We start from the raw sequence: 16,470 nt of genomic DNA, 5'->3' as shown, positions 1-16,470 counted from the left end.
GTGGTGAAGGGAGGCAGTTAGATGCACTGCGTGCATCCCGTAAGGAAGGAGGCAATCTACTTGAGGGCATCTTGCTGCATGCCTATGTTGTAGAGTCTGTTGAGGAGGTTGTTGTGGGAGAAGGTGTTGAACGCCACAGAGAGGTTGAGGAGGATCAGACCCACAGTTTATCCACTAGCGAGGTTTGTTCTAATGTCTGTGCGGTCTCAGTGCTGTGGTTGCAAGGGATCCTGACTGGGAGGTGTCCATTAGGTGATTTTGTTCCAGTAATTCGATGAGCTGCTGGTTGGTGGCTTTCTCGAGTACTTTGGCTGAGTAGGGGACCAGGGAGATGGGAAGATAAATTTTGAGATCGCTGGGGTCGGCGGAGGCTTTTTTAAGGAGGGGTCTGACATCTGGGTGCTTCCATTTGTCCGGGAAGGTTACTGTGGATATGGATGGGTTGAGGATGCTGGTGAGTTGTGTACTGATTGGGTTCATTGCGAGGTTGTAGAGGTAGTGGGGCAAAAGTGGTGAGCACCCTGGCGTGGTTGGAAGACCAGATGGTTGAGGTGGTAATTGCCGTAATTGACGAGCAGAGACCTGGTGGTAATTGTTTGGCAGATATTTGCTGGTTGGTAGAGTTCTTCGGGGTTGAAGGTGGAGAGTAGGCGGTTGAAATTGTAGATGCAGACATGAATAAGTGGAAAAAAATCTATGTATTGCATATAGTGATCTTTTATTGAGTTCCCTTACTTTCATCTACTACTGCCAGTTTATGTTGGAAAGTGAACCAGTGTCAGCAGGAAAGGTTAGGTTGAATTTACTCCCTTTTTGAGGAAAAGCATTCAGAAGAAAAAAGTCAATTTCTTTGATTTAAAGTAACTCAAAATCTGTTTTCAAGATAGCAAAGTAACCTGAAAAGGGGTAGGTCGATTGGGCTGATTGATGGGAATGTGAGTCAAACAATATCATAAATACAAGTACAAGCAGCAATTGCTGCAATATGTTCTTGTGGCTATGGATTACATGTAAAAATGCTGATGATATCTGCCATATTGATTATGAGAAAGTGGTTCTGAAAAAATATGTATTCATACTAAACCAGTAGATTTGACTTGAATATGCATAACAACGGGTTTCTATCAGGTCAACAAAAGCAATACAGTACAGTATTAGAACACTTTTGAAAGGTCATTTTTCCACTTTTATACCATTGACTGGAAATCTACTTTGCATTTCAGCTCACATAAATAAAAATGGTGATGATATTTTTATTTTACGTGATGCTTGCCTTCCTTGTAGGTGGAATAGTGAAAGGCGATGAGATAATGGCTGTCAATGGGAAGATTTTGACAGATGTTACACTGACAGAAGCCCAAGCAACACTGACAAAGGCTTGGAACAAAGGCGGGGTAGGCTATTCTTTGGCAGCTGATTTTTGCACTGATTTTGATAAGTCATTAAAAAAGCATTTACATTTATCAAGATATTAATTACTTTGTAATGTATTTGATTCTTTGTAAAAGTATTGTACTGTGTTGCATCATCAACTGTATCAAATTTGTTATGACCACTCCTTGGACTTAAGGATATTAGAGAAATTATGGATAGATCTGAGAGGTAGGTGGTCAATGGAATGCTGTCAGATTAATAATTATATCTGAGAACATTGAAATGTTGAGACCTTCAGTGAAAATAGTAAAGTGGCTCAGGGCCAATAGCGGCTGGTGAATACATTCTGCTCCAGCCTTCCAATGTTTGTCTTTCAGTGTCTCTGGTTTAATTGAGATTGTTACCCTCATTGTGTAGAATGTTTAAATTGCATTATAGCCCTTCTGCCTTTGGCCAAACTGGTTGTTGAATGCCATCACCTTTGGTATGTCTCACACAAGCACCTCACGTCGGTTAAACTAACAAGAGGACTAGGGGCTGAAATACCCTATAAAAAGACATTGAAGTCTATAGAAAAAGGAGAGGCTGCCACGTTGGATGAAACTAAGCACCATAGGACACCTGTTTTGCTGCTAATGATTTCTGATGCATCCAAATAAAATAAATAACTGGAATACTGTAAAAGAAAAAAACAGATCAATGTATTTATTTCCCAGGATCATGAACTGAAGTGAGAAAGATATCAATCAAAATGTTTACTTATTTACTTTCAGTCATGGGACTACTTGAGAATGTTGCTTGCTCTACTCCTGTATTGCTGTGCCTCTGCTGTGTAAGAAAGGAATTACCTAATTCTATCCATGCCAAACAGGTTGAGTGTGTAGTTACATTAATGAAGTCTATGCTGTACAGGTTGTGCATGTGTGCGTCAATGAAAATTGCCCTGCTACTCTCTGGGTTGTACCTATCATGTCTGTGAATGAATCACTGTTGATCTAATGCTGAGTGATATAATTAGTGATATGTCTTGTTGCTTGACAAAATATGAAGTATTCAAAGTAATCTTGTTCTACTACACTTTGAGAGTAGTAGGTAATGTTTTCACACAACTAGTTTTATTGTAGAGGGATGGGGTCTACCAAATGGCATTTTCTTTAAACTTCTTGCATGTTAATGTTCCCATGGCCCAGTTAGATGCAGCCAACTGCCACATGCCATATTTTAATTATTTGCAAATTTGCGGTCCTGCATCTCTTAGCCAGCGGAGGCTTTTGCTCCATGGTCCATTACTGGGTTCCCTGGGATAACGGCATTAACAACATGGGAGAAAGCATGTATGTGGTTTCCCTGCAAGCGGAACCACGCTTGCAGTAACCATGCATATGGCTTAACCATGCATGATTAAGGCATTGAATGATCTCAATGTCTTGAAGGGCGGGAGAGAAACAGGAAGTGTCGGGACAGAAAGCTCGATGTGTACAGGTAAGAGGGGCTGCACCTAGTTTGGGAGGGGGGATCATTTTGGGGGGTAGCTTTAGGGCATAGGGCAGGGGGCGGGGTAGTTCTAGGGCTTAGGGTAGGAGTGGGCTAAATTTCCCTGAGTTTAGGTCTCAGGGCTCGTTTCAGTTTCGTGCTTATAGAAGTTGGTGAGGTTTGGCTGCGATTTGGTGTGCTTGGGGTAAATGTCATACCCTTTCCCATGATTCGATTGGGATGGGGCTTGGTGAGGTAGCCGGGAACAAGTGGGACTTGTGTCCCTCCATGTTTGAAAAGGATCGGTCAAGAGAAACAGGTAGCAAAGCAGTTGTTTCTGAGGTGCTGGTGTCTAATGTTATCCAATGGGCACATTTTGGAGTTTCTGGAGAAATGTTTTTGGGATTGGTTCGAGTTGCTCCAGGTGAAATGGGCTACTGCCACTGATGGCTAGGGGTGTCTAGTGTATCGGTGATTTTTTTCAATTTAGCACACATATTTCTTTACGATGAAAATCATTGTAAAGGCATTCCTGGTAAAGGAATGCATGCCTAAGACGCATTCATGGTTGCGACCAAGTTGTGGAGGCACGCATAGTTCAGCCACGCCTACCTCTGTCATACAACTGGCTGCCTGCCCTCCCTCCTGGTTACACCGGTAATGATGATGCTTTTACAGTTTTTAAGAAAAGACCTGAATGTGTCATCTTGGATTGGGTGCAAGATCAATTTAGTTCTCAGTGAATCTCTGCACAGTTTTGTTCCAATTGGTTCATATTCCTTCGCTCCCCCAGAGTCTTCCAAAACTAGACTTCTTTTTGCCTCTTGTTTGGAATTGTCAGCTGTGGAAGTTGTAATCAAAGAGTTTGATTTTCAAGCAGTGATGGATGCCTTAGATAGATCCTTTGCTCAGTTATGCTTGCAGTTGCTCTAGAACTGACTGCAACAGGCTGAGAGATGGGTATTTGCAGAGAAGAGTTGGACTGTGTTAGCCTTGTTTGTAAGGTTTTAACCTTACAATCAGTCTATCACGCTTTCAATATGTATATCAACTCAAGTTATTCTCCCATGTTCTTCAATTCTAGTATTACATTACAGTTATCTGGGACTTGACTAGCAATAGGCACTCTGTTTGTGTTTGCTGAGAGTGCTGTGAATATAGTGAAAGACTGCAATTTTGGAATGGCCCTATTGGAAATTCAACAGGAATGCACTTTTCTCTTACACAGGTTAAGGCCCCTCTCATTGTCAGTTCTAACCTTAACTAGAGTTAAATCCGAAAGTATCTTTGGTTACAATGTTTGTTATCAAATTTTAGCTGAATATATAAGGCTTATAAAGTAGAAAATTGTTTTATTTGCTCCTATTAGCTTAACTCCACAGCTGAGAGGTCCACTTACTTTCACTCACTATTATCTTATTTGTTCTACTGTAGTATTTTTGTTTTAATCTGCATTATCACCAGGACACAATAAAGCTGTTTTATATCCTGATTATACATTGCCTTAACACAAAGGAATTGTCACAAATTCTTCAAACCGGCACACCAGGATGACAAACCTTATTTCCAGATACTCAAAAGCACATTGAAGGCTGAGTAGAAGGAAATGCATGGTGAGATATTTCCAACCCTATAATAGCCCTAATTCTACTAACTCAAGTGCATGCAAGCTTTTGTTAAAATTAACCATACTGGAAGAATTTAGACAAACATAATGGAAGGATGAGGAAGAAGAAGGAAGCTTTAGGTGGAAGAATGAATTGTAAATAAAGACAACGAAAAGACTAAAGAAAAGAAATTAATCTGAGTTTAAACTTGGATGTGGCAAAAGGGAGAAACTAGGTATCATTTGTGAAAGGGAAGGGAATGATACTGAAGAAATTGTGGATTGGAGTGACTGTGACCAGACTTATTTGGTGAAGGATTTACAGGACATGAAGCAAATATTAAAGGAACATATTATGTTCGTGGTAAATCTGCATATTTCCAGTTACCACCTAATTGGGTAGGGAGTTGCTTTATAGCTTTATTGTTTCCAAAAGTATATCAACTAATAATCTGAATGAAGGGAATTCACCTAGTTTAGGGAGAAATAAGCGTTGCTTTGAATAGGTGCAGGGAAATATATTTGTCTCTACAATATCTTCTGTTGAAGGAGCCTTAAATGTTGTAATGATTATTATTTAAGGTTGACAGTTTTTTAATCGTGATACTAACACTGCATGTGCCTTAACAGTTATTAATGAGGAATTAGCTGCTATGAGAGCCATGATAATGCAAAATCACCTTGAATTAGACATGTCACTTGCAAAAGAGGGTGGAGTCTACCACATGCCTCTCTTATGTTAATGTTTGTTTTTTGTCCCTAAAGTTGCTAACCAGATTATTAACTTTGTCATTAAACCCATATACATGGGCGTCAGCCAATGACCAATGCCTGCACTCTTTCCCCCCACCCCCCAAGTGCATCTTTTGGCCACTGGTCAACACTGGTTTGTGGGATGCATTGTTGAAAAGGGGATATTCTCCCCTTTCCAACAATGCCTTTCACAAGCCAATTTCAGCTCATGGTTGAAAAACAAAGGACTGGGATGCAGCCCGGAGCGATTGCTAGTGGCGGAAATGTATTTAAGCATCCCATCCGCAACTTGATGTTGTAGTTGATGTCCTAAGTGCGACGGGTATCTCCAGACATGGGTCCCTTGCTAGGGGTGCCACTGGAATCAAGCTATACCTGGCTGATAAGCCCTTGTCAGGGCGAAACCAATCCTAGATTGCTTGCATTCCAGTTCAGGGAGGACCTGGCTTGCCAGCAGGAGATGAGCTTTTCCCATGAAGAGCATGATAAAGGCTGATTTGCATGTGGCTATGTCCAAACTGAGGTAGCATGGTGGGCGAAAAACGATAGACTGGGATGCATCCCTGAGCAATTGCCAGCGGCTGAGATTACGTCAAGCATTCCATCCATCACCTTGTTGTTTTTGCACATTTAGAAAGTTGGAATGTTTTTTTCCTAACCATTTGGGGCCTTCAGTCTATTTCCTGCATCATATGACTAGGTGTATTGTGTATTTCTCCCAGACAGCATCACAGTAGAGGGCCTCGCTGCTGGCAGGATGAGCCATCCTGGCTTGATGGGGTGGGGCGGAACTGTCACCTACCACACTTGCCTTAAAAGGCACTGGCCCCGTTCATGCCCAAAGGACTTCACACTAGCCTGTTGTGCTTGCAGACTAGACTAGAAGACAGACAGAAAGACTAGGGGAGGGAGGCAAGGAATTCCAGACACTTCTGGGGGAGGGACTTCAGAAGCTTCTCCTACTTCAAAGGAAGCAAGTATTATAAAAATGGGATGCTCAGACTCACTCTTCAGTACACTCGTGGACCTCTAGATACAACTGAAGAGGGACGCCCTGTTGCCCTGCTCCTTGAGGCCTGACCTGCTTGCTGAGAAGGAAGGCTGCACCTGCATCCTAAACCCCAGGCAGAAGTGACTCCAAGGGTCAGCTGACTGAGCTACAGTGGCATAACAAGCTTCAGAGACATCCCTGCATTTGCCCAGCTGACCTGCTGCCTGACCTTCCTGGGTCTCTGATCAACAAAAGGTGCCTCATCCAGGTCCTGGACCCTTGGCTGGCATCAGAGTGCACTCCTCTGACTCAAAAAGGAGTAATCCTGAAGTTTGCTGCTTTTTGTGAGAACGAACAGGCCCATTCGTGCCAAGATGTTTCCTTTCCTTGTGATACTGTGACCACCAGCGGTTGCCGCCAATGTGAGATCTGCTCTTCGCGCTACAACTTCAACAGCCCGCGGTGACCACTCACACAAATCTCCAGCGACGACTCCCCAAGAGGCCAGGTCTACTCTTTGTGCAACAGCAACATCCATCTGCGATGCTCTCCCTGCTCCCCATGGCATCCTCCACCGTGAACTGGAATCTTTGGGCCAGACTTTGAGAAGGTACATCTTTTAGAGGGACTAACCTGGTCCCTGAATCTGCCCATTTTTCATTGTGAAGCTGAACTGGTGAACTTCACCCAGTCTCGCATGGCCAGGTAACTGCGAGTCACGCTTTGTTATTCTACGCTCTATACTTACCTTAAATCTATTTATTTATTACATTTTATTCATTTTTTCTAAATGGGTCTGGGACTTTTCTTGTGTTGTGTTTTCGCTTTATTACTGTTTGTGTGCTGCGTAAATACTTAAAATATTGCTTCTAAATAAAGCCTGAGTGCTTTTGTGAGAAACTAGACTGTTTGTGCCCTTGTGACTGTTGCTTGAGTAACCTGGTGAGTTTGTAAAACTTTGGGGCTTTGTGCCTGTGCACATTCTTGCACGTGATCTGCACGGTCACACATGGGCCGGTTTACGGCATTCTGAACCAATTCTAAATGGTTTGTTCACGGGTGTTCTCGTGAGAATAGGAGTTGCTTGGAAAATGATCTCGATCAGGAAGCGCTTCCAGTTTTAAAACTTTTAAGTAAGGCTGTTCAGTCTACAGCTGTGTCTGGTGTGTGTCAGAATAAAGGAGGCAGATGAAGAAGCACTGGGGCCCTTATCAAGCTCACCATCCCTGGCTTCAACCAAGGTAATAATTGAGCGAGCTGTAGACGCTGTTTTCAGGGCTAGATAAGGCCCTCCACTAAGCAAAATACCTCTTTTGAGTTATGTGGTTCATCCGGATAATGATGTGGATGACAAAAAAGGGACTGATTAAGTCAGTTGTGAAGCTCCCTGAATTATTGCAAAATCTAAGGGAAAATATTGGTCTGCCTGCCTCAGAGTCTGCAATGGGAGAAGAGGATTTTCTTCCCAATATATGCGCCCTGAGCCAGAATTCCTTCCAATGCCTGCAGCTATTAAGTGAGTAATAGATCATTTCCTGAAGGTACATCTGGTCCCGCTCTGAGTATTCATTTTTAGGTCTCGCCTGAGCCAGCGCATTCGCGGCTCTGTGCGAGACATTTTGGTGCTCTAAGAAATGCTACTTTGCCGGCGATCAGCTTGCTAGAACGCGCACAAGCGCGCGCTCGATGTGCACAGCTGTCGCAGCTTCTTTGATTTCTACTCCTAGCTGACATGCATTTTCTTTCATCCAGCACATGCGTAAATGCTTCCCTTCATCCCCTTTGCTTTGATCTCTACCCCCAGCTGGCATGCTTCTTCTTTTATCCAGCACATGAATGCTTTCCTCCACCCCCTTTGTATTTTGTCCCCTTTGCTTTGATCTCTACCCCCAGCTGGCATGCTTCTTATTTTATCCAGCACGTGAATGCTTTCCTCTACCCCCTTTGTATTTTTTCCCCTTTGCTTTGATCTCTACCCCCAGCTGGCATGCTTCTTCTGTCATCCGCAAAAACAACAATTGATGGACAGAATGCAGAGCAATGTCATACATTCACCCCAGTACAGAGATCTGGGCCTAAATCCATCGTTTTTTTTGCACTCCACACCACCCCAGGTCAGACATGGCAATATGCAAATCAGCCTTGACCCTGTGCCTCATGGGAACAGTCCAGCCCGAACTGCCAGCCATGTCTTTCCTGGACCGGAATCAAGCATCCAAGAACCGGTTTCTGGCTATCGGCCTTCATCAGCCTGGATTGTTTGACTCCAGTGGTGTGGAGAGCATGGGACTCACGTCTGAGCATACCCATCCCACTCGGGTGACAAATGCAAAAACAACAATTGATGGACAGAATGCAGAGCAATGTCATACATTCACCCCAGTACAGAGATCTGGGCCTAAATGCATCGTTTTTTTGCATTCCACACCACCCCAGGTCTTCTGTCATCCAGCATGTGAATACTTTCCTCCACCCCCTTTGTATTTCCGACACCATTTCCGCTTGCTTCGTGTTTTTTTATGTATAGGCCTGATCCAGCGCATACGCTGATCTCGGCCGAGACCTTTATTTAGGTCTCGGCCTGATCCAGCGCTTTCGCTAGCCTCGGCCGAGACCTTTAGTGGGGCTTTGAGAAATGCTACTTTGCTGGCGATCAGCTTGCTAGAACGCGCACAAACTCTCGCGCGCGCATGCCCGTTATAGCATGCTGATCGCCGGCAAGGTAGCACTTGCACTTGCACTTGCACACCACGTGCTTCACCAGTCACGTCAAAAAGTCAAATAGGCATTTCTGCCTATTTCTATTCTGATGCACTGATACAATTCAAACACCCACTTTAACTAGCTATTTGATATATGTATTTCTTCACGTTTCTAGACGTTGGCATTGGGAAAATTGAATTTCATTTGCCGTGTATTTTTGGAAACTCGATTGGTGTACGCTTTGCTTTTCTTCTACCCAATATCCAGAAGTGTGTGTTTTTTTTTCTTTCATTCTGTCTACCTCTTCCCTTTTCTCCCCATTCACTGAACAGAGAAGCGCCATTGGGAACCATAACCTTTGCAATTAAAAAGCGACAACCTGGCTTTGAGGTGACGGCTTGTGAACGAGGCTGTGTGCGGAACTGGCAGCTCCTGTTTGACCCCGGCATTGTACTCGGCTGATGCTGCGGCGGATCATTGGACCACGTTTGTGTTGTGCTCGTCGCTCTATGATCGGCGCGCTGGCAAGAGCGACTCATTCATTCACAAAACCGCTGAGCGCACAGCTTGCTGGGGCAGCAGGGGCCGCTGGGCGCATCCCCACAGCCCAGACGTCGGCATGAATTAGATCTGACACCGGAAATGAATATTGCATGAGAGTCTGAGACTCTGCGTCCAATACAAAGAAGCGTCTGACCCACAGCCATGCTTTTTCGACAGGCTTCATTCCACTTTGCAACTTGAGCTGCTACCAGCAACCTGATTTAAAAGGAGCGCTCGAGTATTTTAGTACATGCAGTGGTCAAGCTAGTGTGCAAATTTATTTGTATTATTTTTTTAAGTATGAAATGGCAATCGATCTTTATACTGTGCCCAACAAGAGACAGTCATTAAAATGTCATTGTTGCATTAACACAGTATTTAAATAGTCAATACATTCACAAACGTCTCTTTATTTCTCTGTCCTTTTCACCCTCTTGTGTCCCCCTGTTTCTCTCTGTCCATCCATCACACCCTACCTCCTGTAATATTTGAAAGATTGTAGCCTTTTCCACTTCAAGCCAACTGGGCCTGATAATAGTAACAATTATCCTCAACCAACCACAACTGGCCTTCTTGCACATCTGCACACACGCCTTTTTTAAAGCAATACTATTCTTATGCTCTGGGTCACACAACCACAACCACACACACAACCACACAAACAACCACACACACACACAACCACACACACACAAACAACCACACACACAACCACACCATCAGTGCACACTTTCACCAGGCACAGACACCATAATTCATAAGTGCACGCTCTCATAGGACACAAACACCACCAGCCGTCAGTGCACGCTTTCACCGGGCACAAACACCACCAGCCATCAGTGCACGCTACCACCAGGCACACACACGACCAGACGTCAGTGCACGCTTTCATCAGGCACACACACACCACCAGCCGTCAGTGCACGCTCCCACCAGGCACACACACCACCAGCCGGCAGTGCACACTTCCACCAATCACACACACCACCAGCCATCAGTGCACAATTTCTACAGGCACACACACCACCATCCATCAGTGCACACATCAATTGTTAACGCATTCACAATTAACTATTGTAGCAACCGCATTATGGCGCACTTTACATATTCATCTAAAGCGCAGCATGCCACCATTGCTACAAAATAAATACAAATTTTTTTGGCCTACAATTGATAGACTTTTGTTGCAATTGGTGTTGCAATATTTAGCGATGCCAATAGTTCAAACTTAATTAATGCGCAACCTATTGTATTGCAAATGCTTATTAGTTTCACGTTTAGCTTGGATTCTTTTTAGGGAGTGATTTTTTACATGCTTTACAATTACATTAAAATGTACTGAGAAACTATTATACATGAAGTTCATTTCTTAGTAAGCATTATTATCATGTTATTCATACACTTTGTCCAAGGCTTGGCACATACAACGCAATGCCCTTGCATTTACATTGTCCTATTGGAGACAGCTTTCGACCTCTACACAAACCATCGCATCTCCTTTGCACCTTTGAAACAGTACAATTTGAAGGTAGATTTATTATACAAAAAGCCTCTGTGCTACATTCGACAGAGGAACACTTCTTGTGGGATTGTCCTAGAATGCGATGCACTGTGACTGAGATGCAGCCCTGCTGACTCTGTCTTATATCCTTCAAAGGACGCTACCCTGCGGTACATCAGACCGGCTTCTTGGCACATAATACCTAGGTATGCAGGGGTAGGCTATCTCAATGGATCTAGCAGAGGGTACTGCCACTATGCTCTTGATAGTATAAGTAATATTAGATAGGAGTACAATCACATAGTAATGTTATCATGGCTGAATTGTGCTTCTTTTTCACCATTCTTATAATGCTGGTTACTATGCTTTGGCTCATCTGTCTAATAATCGCAGCTCATGCTTGCTATAAACGCATACTATTGTTTCAATATATTTATGAAAGGACAGCTTTGAGTCTTTCTTGTGTACATCTTGGTCATACAAAAGTAACAATGGAAGGGTAGATCTGTTCCCACAATTACCTTTGGGAATAAAAGTGGTTATGTTCAAGGTTGCTGATACCATCATGTACCCTGAGAAGGTTAGGGATTTATAAGGGGCACTGTGAGCTAGCTAGAAATTGGGTTAACATTTTCTGATGATGTTTGTGAAATGAGTCCCTATATTCTGAAGTTCATGTTGTCCAGACACACAGACCTAGTTAATTTGTAGGAACAATGCACCGGGTCAGATAAGTATTTAATGGGCATCCTGAGTAGTTCCTGCTTGTACCTTATATGGAGATGGCCATGATGTTAGATTTTAATCTTCCTCAACTTGATAGGAAACCCCTATTTTAGCCTGAAGTTTGTTCAAGCTTCAACCTTTAAAAGGGTTACTCCCATAGCATTTTCCTTTCTTTGAATTTTATGTATTAAAATATAGTGATAGCAGTTATCATTCCTGTTAACTGTAGACATGCTGTTACAGCACAGTTACTGGCACAGGGGCTCTCTGTTGGGGGTGACGATGTTACCTTTGTGGTTGAGGTCCACAAAGCATATAAAGATGGAGTATTTTATTCTTGGGTTCACTTTCCTGTAGTCTATGCCACTTCAGAGGCATTTCACACACACACTCCAGCTGCAATACTAGGTCTATATAGAGCTGTTGAAGATTTGGAACCACCATCAACATATCAGGAACATCAGAATTGGCTCCAAGGCACCCTCCCACATCCACTAAACAATGTAAGACTGGATCGCCTCAGCAATGATGGGGCGACCTGACCAGTCCTAGCTGGCTATACATCATAATCAAATATAGCTCCATAATGTTGCAGACCTCCATGCTCTCGACACCGGTCTAGTTAGGATGTCTCACACAGTTGGTTATGCGTACAACAACAGCTGCCCCTGATAGGGCTTCTCAAGCTGTGAAGAGACCATTAGATGTACCTGCAATTAGTCCAGTTACTATTATTTATGGATAAAGTTCCCACCAACCAGGAGGAAATTCTACTTTGGAATGCACAAAAAACAAACCAGTTTGAAGCAGTGTTTCCCCATACAGGACCCCCCGGACAAACATAGAATTCTCATAATGTGTCTACCACTTGGAATAATTGCCCTAGTAGAGGTTTATGCAACTTGGGGCACAGTATTTACTGCCATATATTGCTGGTTTTGCCTAAAGTGCTAAAACAGATTTGAAATGAGTACGGGGCTGCTCTTGCCCTAATTTGGGGATGAAATGAACCAGTACCTTCACCGTAGTTCTCTCAATTATTTTAAGTAATAATAAATGTGAGGCAGCAGCCAGTATCTTGCGCAGGATCCCTTTACGGGTCAATAGCATGAATTACCAAACAAAGTATTGCTGAAATCTATACATCTAGAGGGTGAGATTATTTGGGAGCCAGGCCTAATAAGCTGTAGCTTGAAGGCGATTCTGATGAAGATAATACCAAGCAGACACATGAGTTTCCTAAAGAAAAATGATAGGACAAACAGAAAATTAAAGACAGAACAAAAACATGGGGCGGATCGCCGCAACCAGAGCCCACTGAAAATGTGTATAATTTACGTAGGTGTGATACACTTAAAAAGCGTGATAGGTATCAGTACATGGAGACACGTTCTTCTCCTTCTCTGTTCTTTTTCCAGAAGATGTCAAACAAGCTTATGCCACAGAATGGGTTCTTGCACATGTCCCGCCATTATACCGCAGTCATCTAGGCTGGGATAAGGAGTTCACTTATCAGGTTATACCAATAAGGTGCAATCATAATACTCAAATAAACATGAAGCAAAATGCCCAGTTAGGAAAATTATTTTACAATTAGAGTATAAAGGCATAATAGAGCCTTGTATTTTTAGCAATTACCAATACATTTTTTCTGGTAGCAAAACAGAATCATTCCCATCGCTTAGTTTTAGGCTACAGACATTTAAACAGTCATACACAAACTTTTGCAATTCAGAATTCACATAACGCAGCTCTAATGAATAACATAGTTCTCAAAATTTACAAAACCACATTGGACATTTCCAATGGCTTTTGCTGCCAAAATATAGCACCTAAAAGCAGAGACTTACAGGTTTTAGCATGTTAGGAGTACAGAGAAAATTATGCTGACTTCCTTAGGGGTATAAGAACAGCCCAGGTCTGTTTACTGCCAGAGTATCGTCAACTCTACATGAAGTTATTCTATGATGACGACATATAACTCACGGATGATGGCTTAAACACTCACTTAGTCAGAGTAGATCACATAGATTGAGATTTGCTGAACATAGCTAAAACTTCAAATTTCCCAAAAACAAAAATTGCTTTTCACAGAGTCCTGTTTTTGGGATAAGAGTTATCAAGCAAAGGCCTTGCACCACATTTCTTTAAGCAATGTGTTCTCTTGCAACCACCAAACACCATAAAAAAGCTACGAGCCTTTTTAGGATTTCTCAACTTTGGTAGAAAATACAACCCACACTACGCACCACAGGTAAAACCATTTTATGAATTAATTCATCCCTATTTATCCAATACACAGTGGATATTAGAACACACACAGATTCTTAGAACCCTGCAAACTGACATGTTGCATCTAGACACTTGCACAACACGACTAACCGGTGATCCACATAGTTGTGAGATCCACTGGCTATACATATGTCACCTTTAACAAGGGTGATGCTGAACTGATTGTTTATAATTTGCAGTTATACTCCAGTGCTGAAATGCATTTTGCATGGATGGAAAAAATATTGACTGCAGTCCAGCCATTGGCTCAGGGGAAACGCATAATTGTGGTTACTTTAATTCCAGCCTGAGAAGCTGTTACTAAGGCCGGCATTTCTAACATAAAAGCCTTACGTCTAAGATGGATAAATGGGCCATCTCTTTAATAGCTATTGATGTAGAGTATGTTTTTAACCCTACTTTGCAAACACAAGAATTTCTCCATTATGAACAAGAATACTGTGTGCTCAATGACATCTTGCCTCTAGATCACTGTGATTAGATAATATATACTGACGGTTCAGCTCGGCCCGTGGTTGGCATTAAGCAACAATATTCAGCTGCATGTGTAGAAGTAAGTGGTGCCGTGGTCAAAGTCGACAATCTTATGGTAGGGCTTTCCTCATAGGGCAGCACCGTGCTCCTCCCCAAGACCCAGTCAATAAAAAAATATAGGGTGCATTGAAAAGAGCCTATGCAGCCTCTAATTTCTCACTGAGGGTTTCTGCGTATACTATGAATCCGATGCAGTCCCATCTCAAATAGTTTCAACAACTGGTGACTCTCACGGGCAGAGGGTTCTGACTCATCGTCCCTCTTGAATATTATAGAGCAGCAAGTCTGTTTTCTCTATAATATGTCTTTTGCTAATCTGTGTTGATTGGCGGTGGCATCTGGGGCAGCGGTGTCAGCATGACATCACCTATGGATGTGGAACTGTAAGGCAAATTCTTCACAGAAAGAAGTTCTGATGAAACTTCCCTTTGATGGATGTTCTCTTTTTGAGCAACAGTTGGAGGACATGATAAAAAAAACATTGTGGATAACAAAACGCTGGTGGTGCAGTGAAACCTTACCCCAAAGGATGGGGATTTGGCTACACAAGAGCTTTCCCGCCAGCAGCAGGGAAAGTTGTATCAATAAGTCCTGGTCCGAAGCAGCTGGCTCCTCTGTTACCCCAAGTCCCTCAAAGGCATAACCATCAATGACAGCAGCCAGTGGGTTTGTCCTTTTTTCAGGATTACTGGAATCACACAGTTATATATGAGGGCAGTCAATTAGTGCCTGAAAGGTATCACCTAGAGTTTTCAGTAGTGCCTTCAGACCATTTTCAGCCAACACCTCCTCGTCACGACTTAAGAAGACGACAGGCTCTGATGGAAGGGATTCACGTCCTACTACCAAGAATGCCAGTTGTCTGGTCTCACCCTAGTTACAGAAACCCTTGGGTCACTTACGTTCTTCCCTGGATCTGAAGATGCTCAACAAGATTCTCATTCATCGCTCCTTCAAAATGAGAACACTCTAAAGTATTTTTCTGCTTCTGATACAAGGGACTTACTTGATGTCTCTGGATATGAAGATGATTAGCTGCATCTTTCCAGCTTGCCAGAGGCTTCTGCAATTCACTGTGGGACTATAACATTTTCAATTCCAAGTATTTCCATTTGGACTAAAATTAGCTCCAAGAGTATTTACAAAAGCTCTTGGCTTTTCTGGTGGGTATTCTTTAATCTTGAGGTAGCCATGTGTATCCTTATCTTGATGACTGATTAATCAGTTCTCTTTCTTTTTTTAAGTTGGAGAAAGATGTCCACGAAGTGTGCATTCTTCTTCAAGACTATGGGTTTCTCCTCAATACCAAGAAGTTCCACTTCCAACCACTTCAGCAACTGAGGTTTATTAGGCATTTTTTGTATGGACAAAGGGGAAGTAATGTTTTCTCATGACAGGGTCCAAAGACTGGTCTCACATCAACAGGACATATTGCAATGACCTCAGGCCTCAGCAAGAATGTGTTTACTGAGTCAAGGGGAGATGGGTTTCGGCTTCAGTAATAATTCTCTGGAGAACCTTCATCTGTATCCAATGGTGCATCATGTGTTGTCTCTTTGGAAACCTCTCTTTCAAAATTACAAGCCGCTGATTCCCATCACACCACAAATTGGCTGGATCAATCCGGTGAATCTAGCCAAAGGACATCAGTTGGGTCAGTCCACTCCAATAGTGATATCAACAGATGTCAGCAAACCGGTGTTGAGATCCTCCATAGCTCTGGGTAGTTGGACACGGCAGGATGCTTGGTCATTCTCCAATTGGAGAGTGTTAGTTGTGCTCAGGGTGGCTCTAGTAACATTTCTTCCTCAGATTCATCATCAAGCTGTATGCATTCAATTGGACAACCAAGTAGTAGTGGCATATATCTATCACCAAGGGGAAATGGTTATTTCTCTCTATCACATTTCCAGGGACATTTGACAGTGGACAGAATCCAATTTCTAATCTCTCCTTCTGGTGAGGGAGAATGGA

At 42.9% G+C, this 16,470-nt stretch overlaps 1 protein-coding gene across 1 annotated transcript in view; it reads left to right on the top strand.

The window, feature by feature from the left end:
• Window positions 1-16,470, top strand: part of USH1C (USH1 protein network component harmonin) — an 898,978-nt gene that overhangs the window by 823,567 nt on the left and 58,941 nt on the right. Inside the window, exon 19 of the mRNA XM_078681063.1 lies at window positions 1,285-1,394. Within this exon, the coding sequence (XP_078537189.1) occupies window positions 1,285-1,394 (110 nt within the window). The remainder of the gene's footprint in view (window positions 1-1,284; window positions 1,395-16,470) is intronic.

The sequence above is a fragment of the Lissotriton helveticus genome, chromosome 3_1, assembly GCF_964261635.1.
Source record: "Lissotriton helveticus chromosome 3_1, aLisHel1.1, whole genome shotgun sequence".
In the NCBI taxonomy this organism is placed as follows: Eukaryota; Metazoa; Chordata; class Amphibia; order Caudata; family Salamandridae; genus Lissotriton; species Lissotriton helveticus.
This window is presented reverse-complemented; position numbering and strand designations above follow the sequence as displayed.